Here is a 12,407-nt window from a genome sequence, read left to right on the forward strand (position 1 = left end):
CCAGTGTCTCCATGCCATCCATTGCCATGTCCCCCAGTGCCATCAGCCCTTCGATGGCCATGCCATCCATTGCCATATAGCACTCCCCGAGTGCCATCAGCCCCCTCCATACCATCCATTGCCAATTGCCATGTCCCCCACTCCCCCAGTGCCATCAGATCAGCCCCTCCATGCCAGCCATTGCCATGTTCCCCTCCCCCTGTGCCCCCATGCCATCCATTGCCATATAGCACTCCCCTAGTGCCATTAGCCCATCCATGCCATCCATTGCCATGTCATTGTCCCCCAGTGCCTCAATGCCATCCATTAATTGCCATGTCTGCCACTCCCCCAGTGCCATCAGATCAGCCCCTCCATTGCCATGTCCCCTCCCCCAGTGCCTCCATGCCATACATTGCCATGTCCCCCACTCCCCCAGTGCCACTAGCCCCTCCATGCCATCCATTGCCAGCCATGTCCCCCTCCCCCAGTGCCTCTATGCCATCCACCATGTCTCCCACTCCCCCAGTGCCATCAGATCGTCCCCTCCCCTAGCAGCCCCTCTATGCCATCAGGCCCTACATGCCATTGCCATCCATCTCCCCCAGCGCCATCAGCTCCTTCCACCGCCAGCAGATTCGGGCCACTGCTAATGAGAACTCGATACCTTGCCTGGCAGGGGGTGTGACTGGCTGACATGGAGTCCGCAGGAGAAGGACTGCGTCGTCGTCTTCTTCTTCCCAACATGCACTGGGAGGGACCTGACGTCACACACAGCGTCAGGCAGCTGATGATTTGTGCACGCAAGGCCCTGGTCAGTGCAGCGCGGTACCGATGGGAGGCCACGGAGCGGTGAGTAAGCTGGCTTCACTTAATTCGCGCCCCGTGGTCACACGATTAAAACGAATCCTCGATGCAGGGAAATTGCATTCGTTGCAGCCCTAATCCGAGGCCTGATGAGGAGTGGGGGACCGATGTAGTGGTCTATTCGGAGTCTCATCTGAGGTCTGATAGAGCTTAGGAGTCTGATCTGAGGTCTGATGAAAAAATATTTATTTTCCTCCTCTATATTCTAGATGCATCTTATAGTCCGAAAGATGTTACTTTTAATAACTTATTTTTTGCTAGTAACTCCTTGTAATCTCCTTTTTATTTTTCCTACTTGGAATGGAGAGAAGCAGGACACACAAGTGGATTTAGTAAGTCTGTAAAGTGTAATCTTGGGTAGCCTAGGCCTGCATCAGATTTATCACAGGGGTCCATCCTGGATGATAAATTTGGTGCTGGGCTAGACCCTTTTGTCTACCCTTGTACCACCTATTGGTTGGGTTACTTTACCACAGAATTTTGTGCCAGTGCGGAAGTGAAGTGGATAAGACTTCCCAAAATCGCTGTGGAAAAATCTGCACGTAACTTGATCTGTGGTGAGGATTTTAAAGGGGTTGTCTCACTTCAGCAAGTGCTGTTTATTATGTTGAGAAAGTTTATACAAGGCACTTACTAATGTATTATCGATATTGCTTCCTTTGCTGGCTGGATTAACTTTTCCATTACATTATACACTTCCCGTTTCCATGGTCATGAGCACACTGTAATCCAGCAGCGGTGGCCGTGCTTTTACATTATAGGAAAAAATGTTGGTCTTTTTGGTGGCTGGGACCGTGGAAGTGCACTTGGGCTAGTGCTTTTTCCTGTGGGGTGTAACTACCGCCACCACTGCTGGATTGCAGGAGCGTGGTAGCCATAGAAACAAGGAGTTAATAATGTGATGGAAAAATGAATCCAGCCAGCAAAGGAAGCAATATGGATAATAACAATACATTAGTAAGTGCCTTGTATTAACTTACCTAATATAATAAATGCTATTCGCTGAAGGGAGACAACCCTTTTAAATCTGCAGGATGTCAGTCTTTTTTGTGGATTTATGCCTTTGCACTATACAATGTGGAATCAGAGGAAAACCCACAGTATTTTGTGCTATGAATTCTGCAACAATATCAGCACCATTTGAGGTGAAATTTCAGCAGAGGTGCCGTGCCACAGTATCATTGACATAAGTAGCGATCTATATAAAACATAACTTTTATTGTATGTCTAGTTAAAAATACAACTTGGCTATCAAAATGTTCAAGCTACAGTATATAGCCACTGTATAGATTAACACACCAGTAAAGGCTACACAAAATTACGATAATATGGTAGGTGGGCAGTGACCAACAGCTAATATTTAAATATTCTCAATATAGTGTTAAATAATATATTATAGGCACGTACCACTCATGTATACCAGTGTACAGCGGCTCACCCCACCACTTCCAAGGACTCGGTGCTCACTCCGCGGATTCACCCATATCCGTTAAGAAAAAAACCAAATGAATAAAGTAATTGGAGGGCACTCAAATATCTGACCACATTCAAGGCAGGATATCAATAATCCTAAATTTATTTGCATAAAACTCATAAAATCTACATACATATGTCCATGTAATAATACTCAGTCAGCCCTGTGACCATAAATCATCGCCAGGTCAGCGTCAATCGTAAATGTCCACACTAAATATAATCGCCAGATGGCTCTTGAGTCACTTATGATTGTCCACACTCTATCACCCGTTCAGGCGTCTGCATGCAATAAGAATCACTGGTGTAAACTCATCAAATAAGCCCCATAGGGCAGAGTACTTTACCCCTCTTCTGTTCCTGTGGATGGATGAGTCCGTTTTAAGACCAATGGTAGTCATTGGGTTTATTAACACAGGATTTTTGACCGTCAGTGAAAAACGGACATAAAAAAATGTTCTATCTTGACCATCTTTCACTAACCGACTGCCCCATACAGTTTTTACAGTCTGTTTCTCAGAAAGGCATCAGTGAAAACAATGTCTGTTAAAAATGGCCAGTCTATCCGTTTTTAACCGACTGTTTTTTTTCCCACTGTTGCTGGCATGAGGCCAGTCTAAAAGCCATGTTAAGTTTCTAGTTGCCCAGGAATAACGCTACATTCACATGTCCATATGTGATTTATGGTTCGCAAAATGCAGATACTGGCCGTGTGCATCCGACAGTTTTTTTGCTGGCTTCATTGTCAATGCCTATTCTTGTCTACAAAGCGGGCAAGAATAGGGCATGTTCTATAATTTGTGGCACTGGTACGGACAGCACAACGATGACATCTGTGTCCTGTCTGCATAGAAATAAATGTGTCCATGTCTAATCCACAAAAATATGGGTTTAGACGCGGACTGAAAATACGGTTGTGTGAATATGTAGCCTAACATAGACATTGGCATAAAAAAAACCTGAAATGTTAGCCTTCGATAGCAAGTTTCTAGGCCTTGGCTCCTGGGATGGCATCTACTTTGCTTTAGGCCTAATGTCCTGGATGATTTATTCTGTCATTAATATGACATCATGACCGCTTGGGGACCGTGCTTGTTTTCTTGCTTTTCTTGTTCATTCTTATGTTAGTGTTGATGGCAGTGCCATAGTACATAGTGTTCCTGTGCATTTTGATTACTGTATATCTGCCTGTGAACCTAGATTGCGGTTTTACTGGGGCAATTGAAATAAAATAGTTTATTGTCAATGCGGAGTATTCATGCCTGTTGACGTGACAGTCATCCTTTTTGCAAAATGGCAGACGAGATAAAGAAGAGCCTCGGGTTAAGCATGGGGTTCATCCGTTTGGATAAAACAGTTAACATTAGCACATAAAGATGACAATGTTTCTGAGAATAAAAAAAAAAAGATTTTAAATAAATTCTGCATGGAACTTTTTATGGCTATACAGTTCTATGTGGGTAATAAATGTGTGCAGTACCCCAACTTCTCTAGAGATCCTCCGTCTGCCACCTGAGAACTCATATTTTCAAGGAATAATATAATATTAGCAGTAATGCCTACCTGTAATAAGCGCACAACTGAAGTGTATTAATGCACATCTTTTTGGATAGTCTAATGGGCTTTGTCGATTTCATGGTTTGTATTCATTATGTGAAGTAGCTGAATCATATTAGATATAAAATGGAATCCCAGTTGTTACTTTTTTGGACAATAGGCTTTGATCATAGTTCAAAATGAATGCCCTACATTTGTCACCCTCTGGGACCTGCTACTGTCTCCAAAACGGGGCCCTAAAGTGAACAGCAAGCACACTGACCAAGCTTCCAAAAATAGCCGACCCCAGTCCCACAGCAGTGGATGAAGAGCAAGCACGGCCTCAGTTTACTGCTATGGGACTTCTGCGTATTTCAGATCTCCCATAGTGGTGAATAGAGGGTGGCCGCATAAACACCTTGCTCTCTTACCTTCGAGGTCCCGTTCTGGGTGCAGTGTTATGTACGCTATATATTGTAGTACATTCTGATCACTTCTCTCATTGCTACTATTGTACTGCACACTTGTAATGCTGTCTGCTTTGCATTCACAGGTAACAGTGGAACATTCCTGCCATCACAATGCCCCTTGCTGCCTCCATCATAAGCGGTGTTCAGAAGCTGATTCTCTATGAGACACGAGCGGTGAGTTGCTGTGTACTGCACTGTGGCTTTATTCATGTATCAGACATTTTTAGTGTGTCCAAAGCAAAAGATCTTTGGGGACATGTCAGTCATACAAGCAAGGGATCCCTACTGAGAAGTAGCTGGGCCTGGTACCAACCCTCCCTGAAATGTCTATGCACCATCTTCTCAAATGAATGGGAGTTACAGAAATCTTCTGCACTGTCTTTCAGGGTTATTAGGATAACTTCTGACACAAGTTTTTGCACTATGCTGATTCTAAATCACTTTTGCACTATGCTTTGCTTTAAAAATCTTTAAAGGGGTTGTCCCACGAAAAAAATATTGTACATTTTTCTATCAGCACCTCGATCTGAGTACTTTTTGATTTCATGTAATTAAAACTTTTGCATAGTCACTTAGTTACTCCATAAAATGAATCTGTATAGCACCACCTGCTGTTTTTTCCCTTCTCATTTCTTTGGTTCACTGAGAAGTTCGCACATGCTCCGTTTTATCCTTCAGCTGCCTCCTGAGCTGTGATAGGGATAGAGCTAAAGAATACACTCCCCTTGAGCTGTCAGCTTGATATAAATCTAGCAGAGCAATGAATGGGGATATCTCTGGATCCATGTGAGGTACTGGGCTGGTTTTAGCTTTGTTAGAAAGAGATTGTCGTGTATATGTATGGCCCTGTTGGGCGCCATAGCTGCTGGGTGGCTGCTGTTTCATACAGCAGACACCCGTGGCTAATGTCCGCAACCGGCTCTGAAAGAAATGGTGCAATGATTGCTTGTGAAAGAAATGGTGCAACGATTGCTTGTTATAGATCCCTATGGGAACTAAAAAAAAGGATTACCACACTTTAAAAAATAAATAAAAATTATGTCAAAATTCACCACCCATTCCCCAAAATGAAAATAAAAAAACATGAAAAAAAATACACATCATGGGCACCGCCCATGCCGTACTATTAAAATATAAAAATATTTATCCAATATGGAAAAAAAGTCTAAATGGCCGATTTGCCTTTTTTTTTTTTTTTTTTTTTTTTTTTTTTTTTTTTTTTTTTTTTTTGTCTGTTCTCCCCCCACAAAACTTTTTATAACAAGTAATCAAAGTCATACACACCCCAAAATGAGTACAGCTCATCACACAGGTCCATACACATAACTACGAAAAGTTATAGGGGTCAGAATATGGCGATGGAAAATACATTTTCTCGCCCATTTTCCTTGGGGGACACAGACCTTGGGTATAGCTCAGCTCCCTAGGAGGCGTGACACTAAGTAAAACTGTTAAGCCCCTCCTCCATCAGCTATACCCTCAGCCTGGAGATAGAGGCTACCAGTTTTAGCTTAGTGTCCAAGGAGGCAAGACACTCCCTGCTACTGCAGGGCTGTTTTCTCCTTGATATTTTATTTTTCTAATTTTGTTATTTTACTTTTTCCTAGGGATACCAGAGACGCATGGACCTCTCTGCTCTCCCGGGGTTGAGCTGCGCCAGTGCCAATTTATCTGCACTGCTGCCTCCCCCACAGAAGCAATAGGAGGATCTGGGCAGCAATGGCTCCCCTACATCCCGCCAGCTAGGGGGTCGCCCGCACGCCAAGCCCCTCTACCAGCTTCCTGCCACTGCGGTGCCAGTGGCTGAAGGGGCGACCCTGCTGGAAGGAACTGAGGGTGAAGACGTCGTTCGGTGAGATGGCTATTCCAGCCCATACCCCGTCCCTATTTGCAGCACCTACCCCTCTGGGTAAGGGGGGCACCCGTGGTCGCTTATTCTGAGCGCTCAAGCAGACCCTCCCCAGCTCCCCTCAGGTTATCCTCAGCAGGGGGGCCGCCTTCCTCCACGCCGTTCCCCCCACGCTGCTTTCTTCAGCCCGGCATTCTCTCTCCCTTCCCGCCGCCGCCCGCTCCGTTCCGATCGGGGGGCGGGGCTTATGCCCGACATGGGCAGATCGCGGTGGAGCTTGTTTCTCGGCGAAACAGGGGACTTGGTGGCAGAGGGTCACCCACCTGGGCAAATCGCCGCACTCCAGGGGCCTGCGGGCCCTTTATTTTCTGGCATCTGGCTTCTTCTTAGCCCTGAGAGCATTTTCGGCAGCAGGGGGCGTGGCTTACGCGCGCGTCCTGTTGGGGGCGGAGCAAGCGCTGGAGGGGGCGGAGCTTGTTTTCCCCGCGATTCTGCTGAGATTTCCCGCGCTTCCTCACTCCTGACAGGAAGCTGAGACACGGTGGGGGACTCTAAACTCCTGTGTACATCGCTCGGCTTCTGTGGGCGCTATCTGCTGGCTCACTGCTGTTGCTGCTCTCTGCTGCTGCTGATCTGCTCCATCTCTACTCCTGACGTTCTTCTGAGGCACTGGTAGGACAGTTAACCCTCTCCTAACCCTCCTGGTCATAGCTGCTATAACCCTTTGTGGTCTCTGTATTAGAGTACAACCACCTTTCAGCATGTCAGATCCCACGGGTGCCCCCAAACCCTGGTACCATGCCTGTACCGCCTGTAAGGAACTTTTTCCGCGTGGACAATCTGAGCCGCATTGCCTTGCATGTCAGGCCCCGATGCAGGGCCCGCTTCCCGCTGCGACCCCCGGTGCCTCTGAACCCCCTGACTGGGCTAGGTCTCTGTCTCAGGCAGTGGAAAGCCTTACACACGTAGTGGGCCGTCTCGTGGATAGACCGCCTCTCCCGCAGGCTGCCACAATCCCTGTCGCACCCGCTGGGACTACCGTTTCTGCCGCCCCCACTGGTTCCCTGCCTCCCAGCGAATCTTCCAGGGCCCGGCATACTCAGAAACGTTCAAGGGTTGAGCGCACATCTTCTCCAGATGCTTCGCTCTCTCCGCCATGCGTGCGAGCTCAGTCGAGTCTATCCTCTCAAAGGGATGCGCTTTCTGAGGGAGAACTGGCGGATTCGGACGTGGACATGGACTCAGAGCTTCCGTCCAAATTGGCGTCCGCGGTGGGGCATCTTATCGCTAGCATCCGTGATACCTTTCAGATACACGATGACCCCCCCAGCTCCGAACAGGCCGGCGTGTCCTTTCTCCGCCCCAGACAGGCCTCCAAGGTTTTTCCCATACACGCTGATTTTTCTTCTGTGGTATCCAAGGCTTGGACCCGGCCTAACGTCCGCTTTATTACACCCAAAAAGCTGGACATTTGCTATCCCTTTCCAGCGGATTCTGTGACCACGTGGACATCCCCGCCTAAGGTTGATCCTCCCGTGGCTCGCCTGTCCAAAAGCACTACTATTCCGGTACAGGACGGATCTTCCCTCCAGTCTGTTGAGGACCGTCGTACGGAATCCCTCTCCAAGGCCATATTTACTGCCTCTAGTTCGGCCCTTAGACCGGTCTTTGCCTCCGCCTGGGTTGGTAAAGCGGTCTCTGAATGGGGTTTGCAACTGGAACGGGAGTTAGGGTCGGACGTCCCTGTTCAGGACCTCCGCTCCTTAGCCCAACTAATTGTTCAGGCCGGAAAATTCGTCTGTGAGGCCTCCCTTGATGCGGGTGCCCTCATTGCCCGTTCCTCTGCCCTGGCAGTTTCTGTCAGGAGGGAACTCTGGCTGAAGGTTTGGGCGGCGGACGCCGCTTCCAAACGCTCTTTGGCCGGCCTACCATTTACGGGTTCCCGCCTGTTCGGGACCCGTCTGGACGAACTTATATCAGAGGCCACGGGTGGGAAGAGTACTCTCCTCCCCCAGTCCAGGCCAAAGGGCGCCCCCCGTGGTCGCGCTGGTTCGTCCCGGTTTCGGTCCTTTCGCAAGACCACCGGGTCTAGACCCGCGGCCAGTTCTTCTTCCTCTGGCCCAGTCCAAGATAGGCGCAAGAAGCCGTTTTTTTCGGACGCAACCTACCTGGCGCAAGTCCCAGCCTGCACGGGCTCCCACAGGCCAGCAGCCCTCTGCCTGAAGGTGCGCCCCCACCCACCCGGGTGGGGGGCCGCCTTCTCCTGTTCAGGAACGTATGGCGGGCCCACATCTCAGACGCATGGGCGCTCGAGATTGTATCTTGCGGATACAAGATCGAATTTGCGTCCATTCCGCCAGACCGTTTCTTCCGATCCCGTCCTCCGCGGGATCCCGTACGAGCGGCCGCCTTCTTCGCGGCTATTCGCTCTCTAATGGACAAGGGTGTCGTCGCCCCCGTGCCTCCGACGGAAAGGTTCAGGGGGTTCTACTCGAACCTCTTTGTGGTTCCCAAGAAGGAAGGCTCAGTGCGACCGATCTTGGACCTAAAACGCCTGAACCGTTTTCTCCGACTACAGAGATTCCGGATGGAGTCTCTCAGGTCCGCAGTGGCCTCCCTGGAAAGAGGGGATTTCATGGTTTCGATCGACATTCAGGATGCATACCTCCACGTTCCGGTTGCTCCATGTCATCACCGCTTCCTGCGCTTCGCGGTGGGGGACGATCACTTCCAATTCGTCGCCCTTCCCTTTGGTCTGGCGACGGCTCCTCGGGTGTTCACCAAGGTCCTGGCCCCTGTCTTGGCCCTTCTACGTTCAAGAAGTGTTTTTCTTCTCCCATACTTGGACGACATCCTGGTCAAGGCACCCTCCTTCTCTCAAGCATCCGGCAGTGTGGACCTCACCCTGGAGACCCTGACGCGGTTCGGTTGGGTTATCAACCACCCCAAGTCTTCCCTTATCCCCTCCAGACGGCTGATCTTCCTGGGGATGCTCCTGGATACAGAGTTGGCGGAGGTCCGCCTCCCGTCGGACAAGCGTCTGGCCCTTCGCGGGTCGGTTCACAGTCTCCTCCGTCATCGCCGCCCTTCCCTCAGATCCAGCATGCGGTTGTTGGGAAAGATGGTTGCCTGTTTCGAAGCGGTGCCGTTCGCACAATTCCGATCCCGCACCTTTCAGAGGGCAATTCTGTCGGCCTGGGACAAATCACCGGGGAGTCTGGACAGGACCTTTCTTCTGCCTCCCCTGGCTCGGGCTTCCCTCAGCTGGTGGTTGCATATCCCTCTAAGGGGGAAGTCCTTCCTCCCACTGAACTGGCTGGTGATTACCACCGATGCCAGCTTACGGGGGTGGGGGGGGGGTTTTCCCTCCCCGGTCCGTCCAGGGCGTTTGGTCTCTATCGGAGTCCAGACTTCCAATCAATATTCTGGAACTGAGGGCGATTTTTCTGTCCCTCAGACACTGGACCCATCTACTGAAGGGCCACCCTGTTCGGATCCAATCGGACAATGCCACGGCTGTGGCATACATAAACCATCAGGGAGGCACTCGCAGCGCTGCAGCGATGCAAGAGGTGTCCCTCATTCTCCTCTGGGCGGAGACGCACGTGCCGGCCTTATCTGCGATTTACATCCCGGGGGTGGACAACTGGGCGGCGGATTTCCTCAGCCGGTCCACCATCGACCCGGGAGAATGGTCCCTGCACCCAGAGGTGTTCGAAGCCCTTTGTCTTCGCTGGGGTCGCCCCGACGTGGACCTCATGGCTTCCAAATTCAACCACAAGGTCCCCCTATACCTGGCCAGGGCACGGGACCCGAAGGCATACGGCGCCGACGCGCTCGTCCTTCCGTGGCGCGAATTCTCCCTTCTGTACGTCTTTCCTCCTTTTCCCCTCCTGCCACGGGTTCTTCGGAGGATCGCGGCAGAGGGCGTTCCCGCGATTTTAATCGCCCCGGATTGGCCCCGCCGGTCTTGGTACGCCGACCTAATGTTGCTGTTGGCAGACGCACCGTGGCCACTGCCCTCCAGGGAAGACCTTCTCTCTCAGGGACCGATCTTCCACGAGCATTTAGGCTCGCTACGTTTGACGGCGTGGCTATTGAGACCGCCGTCTTAACGCGACGGGGTTTCTCCGCGGACGTAATCCGCACCATGATCCGTGCTCGTAAGCCTGTATCCTCTAGGATCTACTATCGGGTTTGGAGGTCCTATCTGGGGTTCTGTGAGTCCCGGAGCATCCCTCCTCTCCGATTCTCCCTTTCCACACTCCTGTCCTTCCTCCAGTCGGGTCTGGGGCTGAGCCTCAGTTCTCTGAAGGGACAGATTTCGGCGCTGTCTATTCTTCTCCAGCGTCCCCTGGCCCCTCTAGGGCCCATTAAGACCTTCTTACAAGGGGTGGCTCACTCTGTTCCGCCGTACCGCCCTCCAGTTCCTTCCTGGGACCTGAATGTGGTGCTCTCAGCGCTCCAATCCGCCCCCTTCGAGCCTTTACGGGAAGTCTCCCTTCGTCTTCTGTCCTGCAAGGTCATCTTTCTTGTGGCCATCACGTCTCTCCGACGGGTGTCGGAGTTAGCGGCTCTTTCTTGCTCCGACCCTTTCCTGGTCTTGCACCAGGATAAGGTTGTGCTTCGGCCTGTCCCGACCTTCCTGCCAAAGGTGGTTTCCGCCTTTCACATCAATGAGGACATCGTCCTTCCGTCGCTCTGTCCCTCTCCTTCCAACCCCAGAGAACGGGAACTGCACCGTCTGGATGTGGTCAGGGCGTTGAGGATTTACTTGGAGGTCACCGGATCCTTTCGGCGCACGGACTCCCTGTTTTTGGTTCCGGAGGGTTCGCGCAAGGGTTTGGCGGTCTCCAAGGTGGCTATTGCCCGTTTCATTAAACTGGCGGTGTCTGAGGCTTATCGAGCCAAGGGCAGAGCTCCGCCTTTCGGCATCACTGCTCATTCCACCAGAGCAGTCGGTGCTTCCTGGGCGCAGAGGCATCGGGCCTCGGCTGAACAGTTGTGCAAGGCAGCCACTTGGTCCTCTCTGCACACTTTCACAAAGTTCTATAGAGTGCATACGCATGCATCAGCGGATGCTGCTTTGGGCCGCCTGGTTTTGCAGGCAGCGGTTTCCTGATGCTCTGGTGGTGTTCCGCCTTGGGTTTGTGGTCCCTCCCTTCTTGGACTGCTCTTGAACGTCCCAAGGTCTGTGTCCCCCAAGGAAAATGGGCGAGAAAAGGAGATTTTTGTATAACTTACCAGTTAAATCTCTTTCTCGCTCTTCCTTGGGGGACACAGCACCCACCCTTCTGTGTTTGGTTACAGGGTTATGGTTTGGCGCCCCGTTGGGTTGCTGGTTGGTTGTTCCTGTTATTGGTTGTTTTCCTTTCACTACTTGGACACGCAACTGGTAGCCTCTATCTCCAGGCTGAGGGTATAGCTGATGGAGGAGGGGCTTAACAGTTTTACTTAGTGTCACGCCTCCTAGGGAGCTGAGCTATACCCAAGGTCTGTGTCCCCCAAGGAAGAGCGAGAAAGAGATTTAACTGGTAAGTTATACAAAAATCTCCTTTTCATGGTTTTTATTTTCAGTATAAAACGCAAGAAAAACTATACATATGTGGTGTTGCTGGAATCCTACTGACCGGGAGAATAAAAGTAACTGGCCAGTTTTACTGTATAGGGAACACCGTAAAACAAAACCCATAACAGAATGTGTTTTTATTTTTTATTTTTATTTTTTTTCAATTTCAACCCATTTGGAATTGTTTGCAGCTCCCCACTAGATCATATCAAATGTTTAAAGGTGGAATTAGAAATCGCAACTTGACCCGCAAAAAAAAAAAAAAAAAAAAAAGCCCTCAAACTACTAAGTGAACGGAAAAATAAAGTTATGGCCTCCAATGTGAAAAAACCTCCAGGGCTGAAAGGGTTAGAATGCAAAGGACATATTTCATGTTTAACTTTATGCCTGTTGGAGATGATTTCATCTCCGACTTGCTTGTTCACAGTAACAGTAATTTTGACCAAGGGAGCCCAAACTTTAGCATGACACTATATATGACATTGTATGAAATGACTGGAAAGCTTATTAGTGCTTTAATAAAAATTTGAATTTTAGTGTTTTGGAATTAAAAGGGTTTTCCAAGAGTTTACTATCAATATCTGATCGGTGGGGGTCTGACACCCAGGAGTCCTGCCGATCAGCTGTTTTGAGAAGGCAGCTCCACTAGCAGAAGTGCTGCGGC

The 12,407-nt window shown here is 50.0% G+C and overlaps 1 protein-coding gene across 3 annotated transcripts in view; it reads left to right on the forward strand.

The window, feature by feature from the left end:
• FIG4 (FIG4 phosphoinositide 5-phosphatase) overlaps window positions 1-12,407 on the forward strand; it is a 450,714-nt gene that overhangs the window by 4,317 nt on the left and 433,990 nt on the right. For all 3 annotated transcript variants that reach the window (XM_044289561.1, XM_044289559.1, XM_044289560.1), the window contains exon 2: window positions 4,409-4,499. In XM_044289561.1, the coding sequence (XP_044145496.1) occupies window positions 4,437-4,499 (63 nt within the window). In that variant the 5' untranslated portion in view covers window positions 4,409-4,436. The remainder of the gene's footprint in view (window positions 1-4,408; window positions 4,500-12,407) is intronic.

This window comes from Bufo gargarizans, chromosome 4 (assembly GCF_014858855.1).
Source record: "Bufo gargarizans isolate SCDJY-AF-19 chromosome 4, ASM1485885v1, whole genome shotgun sequence".
In the NCBI taxonomy this organism is placed as follows: domain Eukaryota; kingdom Metazoa; phylum Chordata; class Amphibia; order Anura; family Bufonidae; genus Bufo; species Bufo gargarizans.